This window comes from Thermobia domestica, chromosome 5 (genome assembly GCF_964235325.1).
Source record: "Thermobia domestica chromosome 5, izTheDome1.hap1.1, whole genome shotgun sequence".
Taxonomy (NCBI): Eukaryota; Metazoa; Arthropoda; class Insecta; order Zygentoma; family Lepismatidae; genus Thermobia; species Thermobia domestica.
In genome coordinates this window covers 304,222,588-304,247,069 of record NC_137458.1, presented here as the reverse complement: position 1 = coordinate 304,247,069, position 24,482 = coordinate 304,222,588, and the positions used below count along the sequence as shown (strand labels likewise).

Here is a 24,482-nt window from a genome sequence, read left to right as displayed (position 1 = left end):
CTTCTGTCAACATCCAATAAATTCTCTCAAACATTCTATTAGCAAGATTGACTCCATACGCAGATGAAATTATTGGAGATTCAGTGCGGATTTTTGTAAAATCGATCAACTATTGACCAGATATTTACCATTCGACTATATTCTAAAGAGATGAGAATACAATATCCTGCCACATCAATTATTGACTTTAGACTCGGGTAGGAAGGAAACATTTTACAACATGCTTACATGCTTACAGGATTTGCAATACCGAAAATGGTAGATCAATTAAGTCATGTTTAAATGAATCCCAAAGTAAGGTTCGAGTAGAGAAATTCTTGTTCACGAGCCTTCACGTTGAGAATGGCCTGAAACAAGGAGATGCGTTGCGCCATTATCATTTAACTTTGCTCTGGAGAAAACTATAAGGAAAATCAAAGACAGCAATCAGGTCCTAGAGCTGAATTGTATTTACTAGGTTATGGCGTATGCTGATGATGTAAATTTAATAGAAGATGATAGAACAATAGAAAGGAAGACAATAGAACAATAGTCTTAATTAACGCTTGCAGGGATATGGACTTAAAAGTAAATGCAGAGAAAACTATATACATGGAAGTTTGTCGGGATCGTAATATTGCTTTTTATGGATGTTTTAAAATACCAAATGATATTTACTTTCGACAAAGTAGATACTTTCAAATATCTAGGATCATTATTAACAGACCAAAACCATAATCACAAAGAAATTTGATGTCAACTGAAAGCAGGGATTTCGTCTTATTATTCAGTTAAAAATCTTTTGTTGTCGCGAATTCTGTTCAGGAATTTGTAGCTTAAAATATAAAACGATAATCATGTCTGTTGTCCTGTTTGGTTGCGAAACATGATCACTGACTCTGAGGGAAAATCGCATACTGAAAGTATTTGAAAACAAGATTCTTAGACCAATATTCGGACTCCAAGAGGAACGGTAATGGGGGAATGACAGAAATTTCGTAACGAGAAAGTGCATAATTTATAAGTTTACCAAACATTGTTAGGGTCATCAAGTCTAGGATTCTCAAATGGGCAGGTCATGTAGCCAGAATGGAAGAAATTAGAAACGCTTTCACAGTTTTAATTGGAAATACAAATAGGAAAATCACCATTAGGCAGACCGAGGCGCAGATGGGAGGACAATATTATAATGGTTCTCGCAGAGATTGAAATATAAAGGACACAAATCAATTGAGAGTTTTTGTAAACGCGGCACTGAATCTCCTGCGTCCATAGTCCATAGAGCTATATTAAGCTGTTAATATATTTAGCTTCATTTTATTTGACAGAAATGTTATTACAGAAACTAAAAATTTTCTCTAGTAAAGAGGATTTCGATTCGAGGTTTCCACAAATTAGCTATTTACGTTAATACTAAAACAAATTTGGTGATGATTTTGTTTGGGCGCCCTTTTAGCAGACTTGTCCACCGCCCTCATTAGTATCCCAGCACGGGCCTGAACTCAACGATTCAATTTTAGTCTCAGAGGCACATAGAAACTATGTTCGATACAAAATTTAGCTATACACTATATAATTTTAGAAGTATTTTAAGGTTTTATAACATTACTTTTGCTGAGGTTGTTATTCAAAGTGCCACTGGTTATGACATAAAGCCACCCGCTTGAAAAAAGACACCCAGAAATCCGTGTTCATTTTAAACTGGAATTTGTTCAGACAATTGAAATATATTCATGCAAAATTTACATTACATATGAAGAGGTTCATTACGTATGTTAAGCTGTTTTTTTCAGCATATAAGGCAAATTTATAGATGAGACTATATAATAATTTTTAACATTTTACAATGATTTTTTAACATAAAAATTATGTATAGTAATTTTTTTGTTTATTTATTTTTTGACAATATTAAATTTGAAATTAAAATGCAACCACTTGAGAATGCTCCAAGGGCATTGTCAGAACGAACTTAAAAAGAATTAATTTTTCTTATTAACTTTTACAGGCTTTATACCAATTGTTCTATGAACTTTACTATTATACTCATTAAACAATTCTTGTAGTATGTCTATCCATTTATAATTTCCTTCAATACTAAATTTTTTCCACATGTTTTGTTTTAAGAATTCTGTTAAAAAAGTTCTACGATATGACTCATGTTCCAAATGGAGGGCTCAAAATTGAAAAATCATCTCTCTATGACTTTCAGTGGCGTATTTAGAATTTTGTTTCGGGGGGGGGGGCTATGCAGAACACATGAATAAGCATTTATATTTTTCCTTTCGGGTGCCGACAAATTTTAATGAAATTGTGCATATAACAAATTTATTTCGGGGAGGCTTGAGCCCGATAGCTACCCCGTAAATACACCACTGCTTGCTGTTCTCGAGTTTTGGTTCCTTAAATCTCCGGAAATCTGAACTTTTTTGGCCAATATCTTGGGAAGTAAGAGTGGCGCGAAAAATTCAACTACTTCTTTCAGACAGTTTTTAATGTTTTATCAAATGGAGAGATCAAAATTGAAAAAAATCCCAAATAACAGACACACACACGCACAGACATAGAGAATTCAGTAAAAGTTCGTTGACACGGTTACAGTTATTTCCAATTTGAACTGGCTCCACCTATATTGTACTGTATGTTAAAAGATAATTTTTAGCAATGCATGTTATTATTCATATTTGCTGGGGGAGCTAAGTTATACCAATAAATACAAGCTAAAAGAACAAAATATACTCTATAGAACAAGGAAGCTTCTGTTGTTTCCCCAAGAAGCCAAGTCATTCAATCAAATTTGGGTCCGTTATGGTTAATCAACGAAAATTGGCAAAGAAGGAAAATGGACACCTTCCTTTGAAACTTTGTTTCGCTCTTTTCCTCAAAGAAAATATAGAGAAACGTTGTCAGAATCAGGAAGAACCGTAGGTAGATAAACTCCGCGGTCACCCTGATTGAAAGAGGGAGACCATCGCGGTGAATCAAATCAGCAGATCAAATCTTTCCATCACAATCATTCATTTCCTTTACAATATCATTTTTCTTTAAAAGAAAAAAAAGAAGTAACCAAATCCTTTCTCCACAATTTGAACCAACAACTAATGTAAAGTTTACGCACCAGTAGCAATCACCTCGTTGTCACCGCAAAACTCCGCCAAAGTGATAGGGCTTTCTCTTTCATCTTCTGGTGGTGGTCCTGCTTGCAATGATTCGGCTCCTTCCGCGTGTAACGATCTCGAACGTGATCGAGGTTCCTCTTCATTGGCAATAAAAGAGATGTCTTCACTCCAAACTCTTTTAATAGCATCATTTCTTCCCACGCTTCCACTCCAGCAACATCATTGTCATCAAACAACAAACAAAAATTAAGTGTTGAAATGTCCTCGATTTGTGTTGACGGATAGTTCTTGTTTTCCGCACAAGATCAACAATAATGTTGCTTGTGGTAAGTACTGATATGAAAGTTTGTCTTGGTTAATTTTTAATAATTTATCAACGAAGTGATTATACACAGCAAAACATTATAGTGTTAATACAACCCAATTTTGACACAGGCCAGCGGTCCCAGCATGATGACCACTTTAGTGTGTTATTTCAACACCAAGTGTCTGATGTTGCGGTTAACACAGATCCAGTATTACCGGTTTGATACAGAGCGGTGTGAAATTAGATGACCGTGTTATTTGCTAAGTACGAGTAAAGAAGCTTTGAAAGTTATAAAACAAAAAGTGATAGCGTTAATAAAACCCAATTTTGACACAGGCCAGTGTTACCAGCATAACGATCACTTTAGCGTGTTATTTCAACAGCATAACGTCCATTGTTGCAGTTAACACAGGACCAGTTTTACCGGTTTGAGAGATATGTTTACAGATATGTTTTTAATAGTATGAGAATTACACTCCGGCGGTATTAAAGAAGTAGATGATTGAACGAAGGAACGGGGAAACAGGAACATCGCCACGGTATTCTTTCAATATAATATATATCCCGTATTGATAGTACTGTTTCAGCTTGCATGAGGAATGTAAGCTATTGAACTATTAATATTGATATCAGTAATCAATCAAATCTTTTATTTACTAAGAATAATAATTTAGTAAAGGTGTCACTGCCACATCAAAATCCTGTGTATCAGATAGATACAGATATACCTTAATTTTAGTGTGCACATTGCCTTGCACAATGATTGCACAAAAATCATTGAGAATTTGTATTACGTAGTTTTTATTCCTAGCTATAAGCAAAACTTTACGTGGTATGTTTGAAATTTATACCAAGTAACGAACAAGATACTATATTTTCTATAATATTTCACGTAAGTAATTTTGAAAATGTATTAACTTTCTGACAAAATGTACATTAGTAGATGTGCTGTCATCTATTTTCGATGTTTTGACATTTATTCTCGATGTATTTCAACCTATAAAGAAATCATATCAGAAAGTTGATTTGTCCACTACCATTTTAACGATTTACTCCAAAAATCGACAGAGTTGAAGTAACACCAGGCAGATGTCAAAATTTAACACATCTACGGTAATGTGTTGTGTTGAAATAACACATCCTTTTTTTTTTTACTGTGTAGAAACAAAGGTGACTGCATAGTTATATCTAACGAGGGAACCTATCCAAGTGCAACTCTGACTTCGAGTCGAGACTATGGTCGTTGGATACCTTGTCCCAAAAGAACATAACACGAAAAGTGATACATCCTCGATCGCAACCGTTGCAGAGATATAAGCGTGAAAAGTTAGAAATTGAGCTCCATACTATACATTACAAAGTCAGCAATCTCAACTCTCTATGATGACCCTGTGCAAACGGGCAACTGGTCAAAATGTCAATACAACCTACATCAGACAATATATGGCCACTCTTCTAAATCCGTTAAGTTGAGATTTGTTCTATCTTCTTTTATTTAACAATAGCTTTCATACAATATGCTACTTGACCCCCGGTTCCATTTGCCAATTTTGAGTTGGACCCCGCCTGGGACCCTGCGAGTGCCCCGGGGGCAACATTTTTTTCATTCAAAGGGTGGTGGGCTCCCAACACTAATTTGATATGTATTCGCTGAGGTTCCTTACCTGACCGTTTCCGAAAAATCTGACCCGGAAGCTGACTTTGTAATGTATAGTATGGAGCTCAATTTCTAACTTTTCACGCTTATATCTCTGCAACGGTTGCGATCGAGGATGTATCACTTTTCGTGTTATGTTCTTTTGGGACAAGGTATCCAACGACCATAGTCTCGACTCGAAGTCAGAGTTGCACTTGGATAGGTTCCCTCGTAAGTGGTATTATTTTACTGAAGATCTTAACGCTGTGGAGTACATACCCCATATTTATTTTTTTAGACATTATCTTATATAGTAATTGAAACGAACTTATGTGATTTTACTGATTTCTTCGATACTAATTAGTTATTCCTTTCCCCAAATCAATTTGCATTATGTATGAATTTTATGTTTTACTTAAATGAAGTTCGATTGTTAAAATATTAAAATTATACAATATATATCAAAATTTAATTTTCACAAAGTTAGGAGCATTTAAATAGATTTGAAAAAACAATCAATAAAAATCTCAGTTCATTTCTAAGAAAGTAGAAAAATTAATTACCCGTGTATAATACATCAGTGGACTACAAAATAGAGATGGCGTTGGTGTACTCAACACCATTAAGTGTGAATGAAAAATAAATGTGAGGATAGCAAATAGCTAAATAAATCACTTAACTCTTCATCCCGGCGAAATTAAAATACCGCTAATTTTACAGTAATTATGTGATATCTTCAAATAGATAAAAGATAATTGAAATATGGAACAAGAGCGCCCTAGACAATATTATTTTACATGAGAAACCGTTATCACGACTCACTTATCTGTTTTCGATTTCGAGCCATTTTGAAAATCGGCATTTACTTTCATGTTTCTAAACAGCTGAAAACGAAAGCTACTAGGTGACTTGTGATAACGGTACCTCACGCAAAATAATATTGTCTAGGGCGCTCTTGTTCCATATTTCAATTATCTTTTATCTATTTGAAGATATAACATTACTGTAAAATTAGCGGTATTTTAATTTCGACGGCATGAAGACTCTTAATACACGAACAAGAGTAGAATGTTCTGTTGATCATTAAATGAAACAGTTACTCTACAGAGGCATCGAAAGATGGTTTCAAGAGGAATATTGTACTCTACTAGCAGTAAAAATAGTTTGGCTTTTATCACGCGCACACCGAGAATTTTTTGTTGTGAGGGGTTCAAGAAGTTTAGGAAGTGTTCAACTAGAGGCGGATCTAGAAGGTAAAATCGGGGGGGGGGGACAGCCAAACCCCAAACTATAATAAGTAGACCTATATTACGAGTTTCTATACACTTTCAAAAGTATATAAATAATAGTTTAATCTATTTTTGTCACTCGAAGACTAGGTGGGCCTAGGCCCCCCGGCTCTGGGCTAGATCCGTGGGCGATATCCAATTTTTTGGGGGGAAGAGTCGATACTAAAAGACATTTTGTCTTTGTAGTATTGAGTCATTGTTATTCTACACAAGTAAAATACTCTGTACGATAAGTAACTAAGTACTGCACCTACATTCTCAGGAGAAAAAAAGAAAGAACCAGTTTTTTTTTTTTTTTTTTTTTTTTTTACAAGAAATGAAATAGTACAGTTGAAGTGTTAGATCAAATCTGTATGCTACATCAATTATTTCTCTGCTAAGCAAGTATAAATTTATTAAGAAAATGTATACATATATGTCTAGTTACGAAGTTTTGGGAACGGGATTCCTTGGGCGTTAGTAAGTCAGTCAGTATTCGTAGTTTGAGGGAAGTTTCCCTAATCCAGGGAGATTCCGTTGGTAAATTTACCAAAAAGGGAATTTTTCGATAAAACGTAAAATACAGGGAAATTCTCTCGCTAACTGATTGACCGATATATCTAAAAAAAAAAAAAAAATGTTCTTCAGAGATAAACCAATAGAATAACAACAGTTTCTGTGTGTGTGTGTGTGTGTGTGTGTGTGTGTATTTGTGTGTGTGTGTGTGTGTGTGTGTGTGTCTGTCTGTCTGTTGTTGGCTGGGTGTATTTCTGTATATTTTATTGTTAAAAGAAAAACCTGAAGGAAAAAGTAAAAAATAAATAAAATAGAAGCAAAAAGCAAATGAATAAAACAAATGTGGTTGGTACTTACTTCACTATAGCTTAATTAATCTTATCACATAGAGCCTGTCATAGGAATGGGAGACTCAACAAACTAGGGAAAATTTGATAACAAAAGGGAAAATTTTGTGTCAGTAGAGGGAAATTTTCTTAAGAAAACCTATGAACGCTGGCGTCAGTTCAGAATACATATATTCAGTGTACAGTCGTGTTTTTTAAAAAAAATTCTGGCCGTCCCTCTCTCTTCAATTTTTCATCATTTATTTTGATAATCTCGAATAGCGTACTTTAATACTTTGCCTTAAAACAGATCTTAATATTTTTAGTGCACCAAGTCCTGGGTACAATTCCCGGAAGAAGAGAATACAACGCAGTACAGTGATTCAGATCCTGTTTCAAACTATAAGTACAGTATCTTCCTACACAATATAGACGCTCGTTGCTGACAAACGATAAAAAAATAAAATAAAAAAAAAATACAAGGTACATTAAATGTCAGGAGACCAAAGAAGATGATGATTTTTGAATTTATTTGAGTGGAGTGGATTTTAGTTTAGCGTCCCGTTCAGCAGCGAGGCTATATGAGACGTGGACCTACTGATTAACGTGGAATCCGAACCACATAAGCTCCCGCCGGGAATCGAACCCGGGTCTCCCGAATTTATTTGAATATACGGATAAAAATACAAAACTTTTTTTTTTAAAGAGAGATAGATGGTCATGTTTCTTGAACACCTGACGGACCCTGATAGGAGAGAAGGTAGTGAAAGATGCTATTTTTTTCTCTCTCACCGGTTACGTGGGGTCCCTGGTTCAATCAAAGCTCGTGCTAAGTGAATTTTGTTATGGACAAACACCATGTGCGTGCGATTTCTCGAGGTTGTCCCGTTTCCTCCTACTTTCTTTATTCCGCCATTTCATTACTTTCTTATCATCACCGTCTCCTTTAGCCTAGTCGGCATAGCCCTGGGACGTAAAACTTAAAGATTTCATTTTATTTCTCACTGGGTTTTTGCAGCACTGGTACTTATGAGTCTTCATCCCGGCGAAATTAAAATACCGCTAATTTTACAGTAATTATGTGATATTTACAAATAGATAAAATATAATTGAAATATGGAACAAGAGCGTCCTAGACAAAATTATTTTGCGTGAGATACCGTTATCACAAGTCACCTAGTGGCTTGCCGCCGTTTTCAGCTGTTTAGAAACGCGAAAATAAATGCCGATTTTCAAAATGGCTCGAAATCGAAAGCAGATAAGTGAGTCGTGATAACGGTTTCTCATGTAAAATAATATTGTCTAGGGCGCTCTTGTTCCACATTTCGATTATTTTTTATATATTTGAAGATATCACGTAATTACTGTAAAATTAGCGGTATTTTAATTTCGCCGGAATGAAGACTCTTATGCCAAACGGGGAGAGAGAGACAGAATGACCTTTCGCCTTTCCGGATCTGTCTATATTTGAACAAAGTCCCTTCATTTTGATAATTCATAACAATTCAATGTTACATGTTTCTTATTACTCACATACGCTCACACAATAATTTTCAACACATATTGCAGAAGAAATGAAATGAAATCATTGTTTAACGTCCCACGATTATGCCCTTTAAGGTAAGAGAGACGATAATTAACGCAAGTGAATGATGATGTTAGAATTGATAGAATTAGAATGTTGGAGGATACGCTAGTACCAGTACCTCAAGAAAACCTACGACATGGTGTTGTTCACCATAAATTTACTTGGCCGGGGATCTTATCAGAGGTGGAAGTGGGTCAATGGGTCGTGGGTCAAGTGGCTTAAGATTTGTGAGTGGATCAGTGGGTCGTGGTCAACAAGATGTAACACACTACAATCCACTACTCATTATGACCCACTACGACCCACCTGCCCACTCTGGTTAGTGCATTGTAAACAGCATCTTCCGAACACTGGTGAATTTATCTACATTTTACATTCGAGGATTTCATTTTTTCCCCCTTTTTCATTGGTTTCTATTTACTTACCTGAGATGAGTATAGCGAAGCGAAAAAAGAACGTCCCACAATTAAGGAGTTTGGTGTAATAAGAGCGTAAGCGATTTTACGCCCTTTTTGCATCAAACGCATTCGTGGCTTTTGCCTCATGCTTGTTTGCTATGCTTGTTTAGTAACATTTCAATTCAATATCGGAATAAAATGCTGCATATAACATTGTTTTATGTAAGAAAAACCCTACTTAAGAGACTTCATCCCTGCGAAATTAAAATACCGCTAATTTTACAGTAATTATGTGATATCTTCAAATAGATAAAAGATAATCGAAATGTGGAACAAGAGCGCCCTAGACAATATTATTTTACATGAGAAACCGTTATCACGACTCACTTATCTGCTTTCGATTTCGAGCCATTTTGAAAATCGGCATTTATTTTCGCGTTTCTAAACAGCTGAAAACGAAAAGCCACTAGGTGACTTGTGATAACGGTACCTCACGCAAAATAATATTGTCTAAGGCGCTCTTGTTCCATATTTCAATTATCATTTATCTATTTGAAGATATCACATAATTACTGTAAAATTAGCGGTATTTTAATTTCGCCGGGATGAAGACTCTTAAATTTCACACTGTTTTTCTCCAACTGCATGTTTCAGACTTAAACCCTTATTGCATGAAACTCCTCAATTATTCCTTTTAGGCTAAAGGAGACTGATAATTAAGGCAAATGAATTTTATGATAGAATAATTAGTAGAGTGAGAATGGGAAAGGAAACAGGAGAACCCGAGGAAATCCACGAAGACAATGTTCTCCACCATAAACTTACATGGCCGGTGATCGAACCAGAGATCCCACGCACAAGAAGTAAGCGTTATATCACTGAGGTACCGTTCCGCTTCCCCCCCCCCTCAAAAAAACAAGGTGCGGGAAGGAGGAAGATATGGAATATGTATAGTTTCCGTAGGATGTGGGGGCAGATAAACAAGGTGCGAAACCACCGAAGTACAGTATAGCGGCTAAAATACAATGGTCGTTCAAGTCAATCCGAGACTTTAAAAAAAAAAAAAATTCAGTGTGGAAAGTGGATTTATTTTTCCACATACAGTTGCAGTTCGACCTACAGTTATACACATACCTCAGCATTTAACTAAGCTGCACCACGTGCTAAATGTTCTCAGGAATGACTACCGTGAACTGTGATCCACCACGACCGGGATCGTCAGTGATAGAGATACGGTCATCTTTGAAGCGCTTACACCATTCAAATGTCTTGCTGCGACAGCGTGTCTCATCACCGTACTGAGTCTGATGTCTTCTGTAAATTTCAGAGGTTTTATGCTTCATTTACTTAAAACTTCACCACAACACGCTGTTCCACGTAGACGTTCACACTATTGTCCGCCATCTTGAATAACGGTCTATCCAGAAGCGCAGGAAATGAGCGCCGTCTACCAGTAACAGGATGCAGGTGCGAATTTCTACTGCATATAAAACCTCCAGCCTAGGCGTCCATTTAAACCTGGAAAGAAAAAAGTCCCAGATTGATTTGAATGACCCTCGTACATTTTAGTAGATTTTCCTTCCTGTCAAGGGCGCCGATCCTGGGGGATGATCCAAAATATCTCATGTGGGTCCCCTGTTGTATTTATGAATACCGGTATACAATATTTTTCATAATTTGAATGTAATTTGTCTTAAAATTTTCATATATATATACCTTCTGTATCTGAATGCCCCCCCTAAATTTACAAACAAATCGGCGCCCTTGCTTCCTGTGTTGTGTGTGACGTTCCGTATAATTCGTCTATGTCTAACTGCATTTGCTTTTGCCTTTTTACGTATTTGGGACGATTTCTAAAACTTTAGAAAAATGGAACAACAATGAACGGACAGACAGACATTCAGACATCCCTCTTTCAGTATGTGATGGCCATAAACGTATATAGGTGTAGAAATCGAATTCGATTTTTTCGATTACTTCTTTTCTTTATTGTGGTTAGAAAATTTAAGAAAAAATAGTTCATAGGGTTCTTCCTAGTTAATGTATTGACGAGCTTTTTTTTATTATTATTATTAATGTCAGTTATTTTAAACTTGACGGTCTGTGATACCAAAATATGTTTCTTTACCAATTTAATGCTCCAGGCTAGAAACACCGTTGGGCAGTTAAGTATATTAAACGTATAATATATTAATAAAAGCTTTCTACATAGTAAACTACTAAAAGTATCTCCACAGGATGTTTCAAAACAACACTGACAACGTTTGGGAGGTGATTCCTGACACTGACATAAGGCAAAAAAGGTACAGACTAATGTGGGTGCAGATATCCGTCATTTCGGAGTTAAAGTTGCCGGAAAGATGAAAAAATGAACTTTAAAGGTCCATAGCTCCAATACTATAGGACCTACCATAGTGAGGTCAAGACTTTATTCAGGAACTAGTATATGCCCTATTCAAATATCCATATTTCAGAATCCTGCGGTAGTTCCGCAACAATTTTTATGGAGGTAGTTGGTGAGTACTTCAAATTATAAAAACACCCTCTATAAAAATTGTTGCGTGAGTTTTGGATAGCGCACATATTAGTTTCTAAGTAAAGTCTTAACCTGACTACGATAGGTCCCATACGATTGGAGCTATGGACCTTTAAAGTTGTTTTTTTTTTTTCTTTTTTATGTTTACGGCAGCCTATAGCTCCGAAATGAGGGATTTCTGCACCCGGGTTGGCCTATCCTTTTTGTTTTATCTTGGTGTTAGGAATCACGCGGTGCGTTGTCGGTGTTATTTTGAAACACCCTGTATAGTGGAAAACTATAGGATGAAAGGGGTTTCCATCTCCCACGCCGTGACACGAATCTCTGCAAAATATGCTTCCATCATTATCGGTCGGTAAACACAACGTGCAGTAGGAGAAGGCGAAGCGGAAAAAGCAACTTTCACATTGTTGAATAAGTGAAGGCAATAAAAAAAATCGATGCTCTTTTATGTACTTCATTTGTGGATTGAGTTAGTACTTCAAACTTCTTCTACAATAGTCGCGAACTCGATAATAAAATGGATAGATAGTATGTAGCAGTAAAGTGCGTTTCCCATCAGGACCGACCCGACGGAAAATTCTGGCATATGCAAATCTATAAGTTAGCGCCTCCCTCAACTGGAACTCGTAGAGAGTAGGGCCAAAATTTCTCTGAGTGTGGACCTATTGTTACTCCTAGTCCTAGCCAAATAAACACATTGTAATTTTGCCCACATTGGTACTTTACTGTAGTACTCCCAATTACGGAATTTATGATATAGCACTTGTAAGAAAATAGACAAAAGAGTTGTGCTTATTGAAATACAAATACAGTGCAGCGTCGATTATCCAAACGTCGGTCAACCGAACGACCGCTTAACCCAGCGTTTTCCAACCTTTTTCAACTTGCGGCACACTCATAGATATTATTATTATTATTATTATTATTATTATTATTATTATTATTATTATTATTATTATTATTATTTGCAAATATAAATTACCATGGTATTTTTTCTGTGATTACTGATCTCGTCCTCACAGAGATGAAAGCTCGTTTACTGGTTTTCCCCTATGTTAATTCATTGTGCTTATTTTTTATTCTAATTTTAAAATTGAAAACAATTGCAATGAAATATAGAACTCAGATTTTAAAAATACGCTTCTTTTTCGAAAACTGTATCCAACCTTTCACTAAGAAGGAAGATCACTAAATAACGAACGAACAAACACATGTCTTGTATTTTTAGGTTTGCTAATTTAACCAAAACCGGTGCACATTATTGCAATCACACAGCTTGCGATGCGTCCAAGTCAAAACACAGCTATTGAACAAAGTGTTGTTCTGTCATTCACGTGCGAAATAGTGTTCTACGAACGTTCACTTAACGCGTACCGTACAAGTGCTTCCCTTTCTCGGTGTTAGTATGACTCTCAATTGAAGCGTAACACAGCAGCTAAACGTGGAAATGTGTACGAGCCGAAATACTGTCTGCTACACAGTAATAAATGTAAAATAATATATTACAATTACAGTAATTTTTTCCATGGTAGAAATTAATAGTAATGTGAAATACAAAAATGTACATTTTTCCCCCTATGTCTTGCAATTTGGTTGCTATAGAATTAATAATTTTGTTTCGATTTCCTCGCGGCACACCAGTGGTCCATTCGCGGCACACCGGTTGGGAAACGCTGGCTTAACCGAACTGTGTACTCGCTCGCACCTGTTACTCTCCCACCCTACCGTCCATCATCCCCCTCACTCCCAAACCAAGTTTCCCACAGTAGTCGCCGCACTGAGCCACCGCTGGCGGAACATTGCTTCTAATGGGGCCTTCATAAGCCGCCAGTCGCTGTGTTTCAACAATCAGCACACTTCTTTTTATGAATAAATTTGCTGTACATTACTTCATTTTGGCAAATAAACATGTACAGTTCGATTATCCGAACAAACCATTTTCCGAACACCCATGTCCCCAAATTACTTCGGAGAATCGACGCTCTACTGTATTAAAATTAAAAATATATATATATATATATATATATATATATATATATATATATATATATATATATATATATATATATATATATATATATATATATATATAAGAAATGAGTGTACAATATCCAGCTCAATGCTGAGAGTCATATTTAAGAGTAGGTTTTTAAGATACAAAACATCAAAATTCAATTTTTCTGACCTTGTCCGTGGCAAAATCTAATACTTTTCCTGCGTCTATATGATGTTGAGCACTTCACTTTCTATTGCCACCACTTAGACATTCCTGTTAGCGACGTAACTTAGATTTTTTCTGGGGGGCAAGCATTAATTACGCGTATTTGAGCCTCCTAGAGAAAGTTGTTTTTCTAATTCTTGGGCCCACTCTTTCCATCTTTCTCTTACTCTTTATGGACTCCCCTGAGCCTGTAGGCCCTCCCGCACGTCAAGGTCTGCGGGGCCGTTAGTTACGCCCCCGGGCCCGTTCTGTACATGACAAATTAATTAAGGGGACAATATTAACAAATCTCAAAGCCATATGAACAAATATTATTTCTAGGGCCCCTAATAGTAGACATTTCTTGCTGAAATGGACCCACGACTCATTTTTGTTTTGTTTACCTTTCGTGTGCTGTTCTGTTTATGTAATGTAGTGACTCTGTTTGCAAGGGCGCCGATTTCTCTGTAACTTTGGGAGGTCCATTCATAAAAAATTCATATAACAAAAAAATACATATAAAAATACAGGAAGCCCACTGGAGCTTTGGGGGGGCCGGACCCCCGGTCCCCCAGGATCGGCGCCCTTGCTGTTTGATGCTTCATTTATAATTTCATATTCGTATCGTATATGAAGTAAAAGAATTTTGTCTTAAAATGGGCACCTTCGAACGGCGAGGAGCTTCCCTGGAGGGGAGGGCAGTGGTCCCCTGCCCCCCAAAAGTTACGTCTCTGGTTCCTGTGAAATTACCACCTTAGAGGTTATTGTAAGCTTAAATTTGAAAAAAGCTTCTTTCCTTGCTAATAACTGACACGGAAATAGTGAGTAAAATTCTAAAACAAACACAAAAAATATCCGAAAAAGTGTCAATAAACGAATTTGAGGTTTGTAGGGGAGAGGGCATCTTTTAGGGGGCAGCTTCACTGATAGAAGTAAGAGCTCTTTTAGTTTAACGTATCACGATTATGCTAAGGGAGACGGATGATTAAGGCAAGTGAATGATGATTGAATAATTGGTAGAATGGGAATGTAGAAGGAAACGGAAGTATCCCGAGATAAAAACCACGAACACAATGTTGTCCACCACAAACGTACGTGGCGGGGAATCGAACAAGGGACTCTATGCATAAGAAGTTAGTGCTCTACCACTTACTTTCATGAAAATTTAATCAAAAGGCAGGTTGGCTAAGTGAAACAGCATACCAGTCTCTGTCGCAAAGAGTCTCTGTTTGTTTCCAGACCATGTAAATTTGAGAAGAAACAACCCCTGTGTAAGTGGTTATCTTCTGCATTGTAAAAAATCGTTGTGTTATTTCAACATGCCTATGTGTTAACACGATTGTGTTAAGATATAACACAAACAAATGGTTAGAACAAGTCTCTCTCCATTTGAAGTTGTGTGTCAAATGCCGATAGTTGAAATAACACACAGCCTGTGTGTTAAAATAACACAAATGTAGAATCTTCGGTGTTGTTTTCTGCGTGATTGCCAAATATGTTGGGCATCTAATTATAAAGGCTTATAAATTGAAGCTACAGACAAACACAGTAGAAAGAAATACTTAAACAAATCCAGGTATACGCAAAATTTCATCTCCCACATTTGATGCATTTATTGCTTCTTTTTCTAAGCGATTGTGTACTAGAAGCAACAAACGCATCAACTTTATTAGATGGCAACTGTCGCCGATCATTTGAAAGTGAATATGGAAGAACTATAAAATAAAGAAAATAGACAGTCGTCATTTTGTTATAAAATTACATGGCGAGCAGATTTTATCTTATCCCAAACGGTTAGCGTCGAATATACGCGGTTAAAGGAACACTCTGATTAGCCAAATTCAAAAAACCTCAACAATTTATCCCTCTACAAGCGACGTTTTATTCATCGCCTCCGTGGCCAAGTCGGAAGAGTACGCGGTTAGTTATCGAAATGTTGGTGGTTCGTGCCCGCCATTGAAGTAATTTTCTTTACTTGTTAAAGTGTGTTTTTTTTTTTTTAAGACTCAGCATAATGTAAGCACATTACACATATAGGCGATTTAACATATTTTGAGGGAGTAATTTTGTGGTCCATTAACGCTTAAGGCACGGCTCAACACCGGTTGTGTGTTAAAGACGTAACACACCCCGGTGTTAAAGACGGTGTTAAACGCCAGCACCGCGGGATATATGTTGAACTAACACCGCATAGTGGTAGTCACGCTGGAACCACTGCCTTGTGTTAAAATTGAGTTGAATTAACACAACCATTTTTTACTGTGTGGATTTTCCAATGTCTTTGCACATGATTAATCTAACACACACAAACTTACACACACACACACACACACATATATATATATATATATATATATATATATATATATATATATATATATATATATATATATATATATATATATATATATATATATATATATATATATATATATATATATATATCTTCCTTTATTATGCTTTTCGCTAATTCCGTCTCCATTTGGTCGAGAAGAATCTTTTTAAATTTGAGACAAGATGAAATTTCACGAATCTCGTAAACAACTGGAGTTCACCCATTTCTTAGTGTTCACCTAGAGTTTTAGTGTTACATGGTTCATAGCACAAACACTATAAATCGATAAAGTGATTCAATTCACATAATGAAGAGCATTTATCAACGTTTAAAGCTACGCAAGTCATTACATAATAAACATCACTAATAAATTCGGTTTAAGTGTATGTGTGTTTACCTCTCGTGGCCAGGAAGGATTCTAATAATTTTACATGAAATTAGAAAAAAAATCAGGACATATTTACATAAGGAAACTAGAAAACTTCGAGGCAATACGTGAAAAGATACTTCGGGAACTGATAAGTAAAACTTCCGAAGTGTAACACTCCGATTTTGATAAAATTTGGCAAATAGATACTACCCATAAAATAAACGAATACGAGTTTTTTTTATTGTTTTGTGAGCAAAAACGGTTTTAGGGGACAAAAACCCTCACCCAAAATTTTGAAATTTGACGCCCAAAAACAAGTGAACCGAAGTCAACGAAATTGTACACACATATTGTGGACATAAATAAGGGAATGTGTGTTTCGTATTTTCCTGGAAGAAACGGTTAGGTGGGGCACGGACCTCTCCAAACCTTTGATCATGATATATCAAAAGTGCTAATAACAGTATGTCAAATGTGTGTAAAGGACATGAAGAATTGCAACGAAACTTTGTGTATGAACAATACGCAAAAAAAAAAAAAAAAAAAAAAACTAATACAGTTTTTTTTATTTTCTGCGGAAAAACGGTTTTAGGGGACAAAAGCCCCCACACAAAATTTTGAAAGTTGACGCCCGAAATGCAACAAGAAATAGACTGAAATGAATGAAATTGTGCACAGATATTGCAGATGTAAAATGAGGGAATACGGGTTTCGTATTGTCCTGGAAGAAACGGTTGGGCGGGGCACGGACCTCTCCAAACCTTTGATCATGATATATCAAAAGTGCTAATAACAGTATGTCAGAAGTGCATAAAGAACGTGAAGAATTGAAACAAAACTTTGTGTAGGAACAATAAGCAAAATATAAACGAATTCGTTTTTTTATTTTCGGGGGGAAAACGGTTTTAGGGGGCAAAAGCCTCCGTCCAGAATTTTGGAATTTGACGCCCGAAAGACAAGAAGAAGTGGACCCAAGTTAATGAAATGTGCACAATAATATAGAGGTAAGATTAGGGAATACGAGTTTCGTATTTTCCTGAAAAGAAAAAAAACTGTTGAGTGGACCGAGACGTTGAGTGGCGGATGGAGTGGCCCGAAGCGAATGAAATTGTATGTAGATATTGGATATGTAAAATAAGGCCTTTCGTGTTTCACAAGTGTCTTCATCCGATTTCTTCAAATTTGGCAGATCAACAACAAGCACAAACAGTATGGCGTATTTTATAGTAAAGTTTTTGCGCTTAAACAAAAACACGTGTCGATGTATGTCCAGTTTGCTGTTGATGTGCCAAATTTGAAGCAAAACGGATAGGAACACTTGAGAAAGGCCTTATTTTACATAGGGTCTATACAATATCTACACACAATTTCATTTGCTTCGGTCCACTCCTTCCTGCACTATTACGGCAATATTTACTTTTTTATTCGGGTGGGGCCTAGACTCCAACATTTTTTCCTACACAAATTAAAACACGTTTCATTTATTGTTTTGCAAATTGTCCCTATCCTCCATATTCTTTAGGAACCTCTGACGTATGCTTATTGGCACTTTTGATATTTCGCAATAAACGGTTTAGAAGGTCCGTGCCTCAGTCAACCGCTTTTTTCCAGAAAAATACGAAACCCATTACCTCATTTTACGTCTACAATATTTGTGCACAATTTCATTCAATTCGGTGCATTTCTTCTTGTCTTTCGGGCATCAACTTTCAAAATTTGGGTGGGGGCTTTTGTCCCCTAAAACTGTTTTTCCGTAGATTAAAAAAACGTATTTTTGTGTGTGTGTGTATTGTTCATACACAAAGTTTCGTTGCAATTCTTCATGTGTTTTACACACATCTGACATACTGTTACTAGCACTTTTGATATTTCATGATCAAAGGTTTGGAAGAGTCCGTGCCTCACTCAACCCATTTTTCCAGGAAAATACGAAACACGTATTCACTCATTTTATGTATACAATATGTATGTACAATTTCGTTGACTTCGGTTCACTTGCTTTTGCTTTTCGGGCGTCAAATTTCAAAATTTTGGGTGTTTTTTTTTTTGCCCCCCTAAAACCGTTTTTCCGCAGAAAATTAAAAAAAAACACGTTTTCGTTTATTTCATGTATAGTATCTACCTGCCAAATTTGATCAAAATCGGAGTGTTACACTTCGGAAGTGTTACTTGTGAGATGAGACGAGGCGGGAATATCTTGTTACTCCTCTTGTCTCGTCTCATGCATTAGCTATTCCTTTATTGTTCAGGACATAGGTGTACGATATTCGTATGATATAAGATTTCAGTTTGAAACTTATAAAAATGGTACTAATATCAACCATTTGTTCATGCAAATAACAGATATTGCAGCTGAATTCCTCATATGATTCGCATTTCATATTTATACATACCATATATGTGTAATATTATTTGTAAAAAATCCCGAAGAATCATGTTTGACTATGTGAGAATTTTCAGCTTCAAAATCTTGTCTTTCCTATGTAATTCAAATAAATTATTGCTCCCGCCAGGTAAGCTTTGTGGTGGACAAACATCGTGTGCGTGGGTTTTCTCGTGGTTCTCCCGTTTCCTCACACTTTCTTCATTCCACCATTTCATCATCACCGTCTTTTTTAGCCTAGCCGGCATTAACAGTGAGACATAAGACTCAAAGATTTCATTTCATTTTCATTTTTTCAAATAAAATACTCTAAGAGATTCATGTACGTGGGTTGTTCAACATATGTTTTCCTAAGCTGTAAAAAAAATATTTTTTAACATACATTTGTAAACTATACATACATGTGTAGGTAGGTCCTTCCTCACTTCTCCACGTAATCCGCATTGAGATTCAGGCAATTTTCTCACCGTTTCATCAATTTGTCCAAAACCTTCGCAAAAAATCAGAGCTCTGGCTATTTAGGGAAATGCAAAAAAAAAAAATCCTCCAAAACCATTGCAAAAAATCAGGGCTCTGGCTATTTAGGGAAATGCAAAAAATCCTCCAAAACCTTTGCAAAAAATCAGAGCCCTGGCTATTTAGGGAAATGGAAAAAAATCCTCCAAAACCTTTGCAAAAAATCAGGGCTCTGGCTATTTAGGGAAATGCAAAAAAATCCTCCAAAACCTTTGCAAAAAATCAGGGCTCTGGCTATTTAGGGAAATGCAAAAAAAATCCTCCAAAACCTTTGCAAAAAATCAGAGCCCTGGCTATTTAGGGAAATTCAAAAAATCCTCCAAAACCTTTGCAAAAAATCAGAGCTCTGGCTATTTAGGGAAATGCAAAAAAATCCTCCAAAACCTTTGCAAAAAAATCAGAGCTTTGACTATTTAGGGAAATGCAAAAAAAATCCTCCAAAACCTTTGCAAAATATCAGAGCCCTGGCTATTTAGGTAAATGGAAAAAAAATCCTCCAAAACCTTTGCAAAAAATCAGGGCTCTGGCTATTTAGGGAAATACAAAAAATGCAAAAAATCAGGGCTCTGGCTATTTAGGGAAATGCAAAAAATCCTCCAAAACCTTCGCAAAAAATCAGGGCTTTGCAAAAACAATCCTCACATTTTGCTTCATTTCTTAACCTCCAGTTGACAGAAAACCAATCGCTTATGTCGAACCTGAACTCTTGTTAGCGAAATGCAATCGACAACAGCCACCTGGTCTCTTCTTGATTATAACGCCCTCCCCCCACACCCACCCACACACACACACTCAGCACGCAAACAAGACACAAAATGGAAGAATTAGGTTGAGAACCTTCCAAACAGCCTCAATTTAGCGTCGAGTTACTTCCATCTTTTTCCGGTATTAAAGTCTGCATTGTAAGGTGAACGTTTCCAAACAGATGAAGAAGTGAAACGGAAGTTGAGGAAAGCCCTGATTTTTTTTTTTCCAAAGGGTTTGGACAAATTAACGAAACGGTGAGAAAAATTGCCTGAATCTCAATGGGGATTACGTGGAGAAGTGAGGAAAGACCCACCTACACATGTATGCATAGTTGACAAATGTCTTTAAAAATAAATATTTTAGTTTAGGGAAACTTATATATGGAAGGACCCACGTATTTATTTATGCCAGTGGTTTGTTGAATCGTTTTTGTATGTTAAGAAAAATTGGCAAACATTACGTAATCAAGCAACATTCATTCAGCGTTGCCATATTTGACAAATTGACAACTTGCAGGAGAAAATTACTATTAGATCCTTGTTTCTCACAGTGCATTTCTAGCTTTTTCTTTTTTTTAAAAAAAAAATAATATTGTATATCTTAAAGGACAGTTCATTATTTCGTATTTTCGTTATAATTTCATTCTATGCCCCTCAAGTCTAGATAAAATTGGTAATAATTATTGTACTTCTAAAAGTGTTAATAAATATTTATTTATTTTTTTTTTTTTTTTTTTACCTTTTTAGGTTCGCCTTGCACTGTTAACCTTCATCGCGCTTAACTACGTGGAAGGAAGATACCGATGGTCTGGACATGGAAGCAAATACACACCAAATGAGAGTGGCGGAAATGCTATTGCGCATTCCAACAAAGACACGTCTAACAGCCTCGAGACGAGAGATTTCACTGGAACAGGAAGAGGAAGTACTAGACAAGGCATTACAAGTGAACTAGACATCTCAAGAATAAACTTAAAGAACTACCCAAAATCAAAAACTGGATACCAAGCTGCATCCCAAGTTCAACATACGAAAGAAAATTATCCTGTTAGTGCGGACAACAATAAGCAAATACCTGAGGGATTTCGGTATAGGTTAGGACCACCTACTGACTATATAAAGACTAGTGGTGTTGCTGATGATAAAGGACATAGTACAAATCAAGACAAATGGGTAAATATATATGGTGGTGACAGTGGAACCAACACAAGAAATAATGAACGTGGAAGAGCTGCTGCTTCTCAAGATGGGAAACCTTTATACAGCCAGGGAATACCTCCAAATAGAAACTACCATGGAAAGTTAGAGGGGGAAAATTCAGATAAAGAAGAAAGTGGTCCTAAATCTTATGGTGGAGGTTATGTGAGAAACCAAAACCAACGACCTGATTATCCTCACAACAACAGAGGCTATCAGAAGGATGTTCCTCAACATGGATATGTACAAAGCACATCGAATTACAACCCAGTAGGAAGAGGTAAAAATGTTGCCGAATACCCACCACAATCTAACGACAGAAAATTACAAAATACGGATACACAAAATTACAACACATACGGATTAGGAAGGCATGGAGTCGGAAACTTTGCGTATCATTGGGACGATAGTAGAAAACATTTTCCTAATCAAAGCAAAAATGACAGGAACAAGGCCTCTCCTACACAGGAGCAAGTGCACACCACAGGAGATTCCGACAAAAATGGAAATAGAGAAAATTTTCGTGATTATAGGTATAAAACAAATGACGATATCGTAAGGAACTATTTTGGGTATAAAAGACCATCTGATATAGATGGAGATCACAGGAAAACCGGAAACAAAGACCAAAGAGGAAGTAATAAAGAAGAAACGTCCAAAAGCTACAGGCAGCACGATGGCTCTATAAGTCAAGAAAGTGACAAAGTGGGAAGTAGTCAACGCCCTTATCCAGGAGGATTCATATGGAATTATGACAAACATAGCAGGCCCAGAGTTCATAGCGATGATAGCAACACAAGGGGCAACGATAATCATCGCCAAGGAAATGCACATAAACACTCAAAGACGACAAGAGGTGGTGAAGGGATTAGATTTAGACCTGGCGAAGGGAATGTCCCTAGAGAGCAGGAGGAAGATAATGATCAGGGGAGGAAGCATTATCATCATCCTCCGCCACCGCCACCTCCTCCGACTCCTGCTGAGCATCATCACTTTATCCATCATGGTCTTCATCATGATACAGATAACCTTCATCCCACAACCTTCATCGGTGTCAAAGATGACCGAGGACCAGACACTGATGGAAGAGGACACGGTTCAGGATCCTTCAATAATTATAGAGAAGCTGGTCCTAGACATCACCATCCTGAAATACCTAGACCTCACGGGAAGACACCGCCGAGTGGAGGATATCACAAACACGGACAAAATGACCATCATTCTGACAATGACGACAAAAGAGGCGAAGGCGGTCATCATGTTGAGCATAGAGGCAGACCATCACATGGCGATGAGAGAGCTTTGTATGACAATTATGGACCTCACCGTTCACCCACACATAGAGCACCCAGTGAAAGTAATAGGGAAGGGTATCGCAAACATGTTGAGGGACCTAAAGTGGGAGGAAACGTATATCCTCATAATAATTATCCTCGCAGTCAGGATGGACCAAGAGGCTATGGCCATAAGCATAACGAAGGAAGTAGGAATCAAGAACCTACCAGGCATACAGATCACGGTAGAAGTGAAGCACACAGGTATCATCAACAAAGAAATCCTCATTATCAAAGTGACAGACACAATCATCATCCACCACCTCCTCCTCCTCCCCCTCATCATCACCATCATCATCATTCTGGGGAAGGAAATGAAAATAGAGAACACAAAACTCATGGAGAACCACACAATACTCGCAGAAATCATGGAGAATATAATAGCGGAGGTACACATGGTCATCCAAGTGAGGCGCACAGACATCATGACCATTATAGAGAAGGCAGTGGCAGGGAAAAGGGGAATTATAGGAATCAACAAGGTCGAAAAGAAGTGGCTTCCGGGTACATTGGGAATAGTTACCATGGAAGAAAACAGGAAGATACTCCACATGATAGACATGACTCACCATCGGAACATGTTCATCCAGGACACACAGCCCCACATTCTAGTGATGAGGACGAAGGGGGCGCAGATTATAATGATGAACACGAGAGTACGGAACACTCCGATCATAGATATCATGACCATGACCACGACTACCATCATCATCCACATTTTCATCATCACCCTCATCATGATCATCATAACAGCGAGCACCATGGCGATGGTACGGATCATCACCACGAACATGAAAGTGACAACGATGAAAAGCATGTTGAACAAGGTGGGTCTAAAGGTGGTCGCGAAAGAACCAAAGAGAACACTGGATACCGAGTGCGTGAACATCCTCCAAATAATAATAAAAATAATAACCATGCCAATAATGCTAGCAGAAGTGAATCTAGCAAAGTGGAAACAGGTCAAAAACCTTTTAGCTGGTTCAAGCCAATTGGACCTAGTATGTTTGATGGATGTCCTCGTTGGCTAGATTGGACTTCCTGGCAATAAACACAAATATTTTATTTTAAAAAAATAATAGTTTTTAACTATGCATGTGTGTTTATAATCTATGCTGACCAGAGATCTTATTGAAAAGTGTTCTATTTCTAACCCGTTAGTTATCAGCGCTTACGACACCCAATAGTCATGAATTTATCCTGAAACGTTTCTTCAGGACTAGTGAGACCAGGTTTCAATATTTTTACTGTAGTAAACGTTATGAGATAGTTACCATCTTACTAAATATTGTGTTGCTCTTACTAGTGAAAATATCAATATTAAGAATATAATATTGTTCTTTATCAATGATTTCTGTCTTAGTGTCTACGGATACACACTTTTATTTATGTTTGTTCTGGATATTTAATAGGTAACTGTAAAAAAATATTTTTGAATTTGTTTAAAAATTAAGAGAATAGCTGTGAAATTCAAGAGTCATATTTTTGAAATGTGTTTTGCTACTTTTTTTCTCTGCTCGTTAGTGTTCACAAATTTGGTAATGTTATTTCTTATGTAGAATTATTAGTCTATAGTTGTCCGAAGCCTGAAAAATAGGAAAATATTGTGTCCAATGCGAGTAGAAAATTTTTAAAAGATACTTTGATAGCCAGTTTTTATAAATATATGCTTGAAGAGATAAAAATTAGACATATAAATGTGCCGTAAAAAAATAATTAAAAATATAA

General features: G+C 36.7%; 1 protein-coding gene across 1 annotated transcript; it reads left to right on the top strand.

Moving 5' to 3' along the window:
• Positions 1-3,239: 3,239 nt before the first annotated feature.
• Positions 3,240-24,351, top strand: LOC145684930 (uncharacterized). Its single transcript, XM_081757285.1, has 2 exons — positions 3,240-3,421; positions 20,971-24,351. Exons 1-2 carry the CDS (start codon positions 3,410-3,412, stop codon positions 23,803-23,805), a joined length of 2,847 nt encoding a protein of 948 aa, XP_081613411.1. The 5' UTR covers positions 3,240-3,409; the 3' UTR covers positions 23,806-24,351.
• The last annotated feature ends 131 nt before the right edge of the window (positions 24,352-24,482 follow it).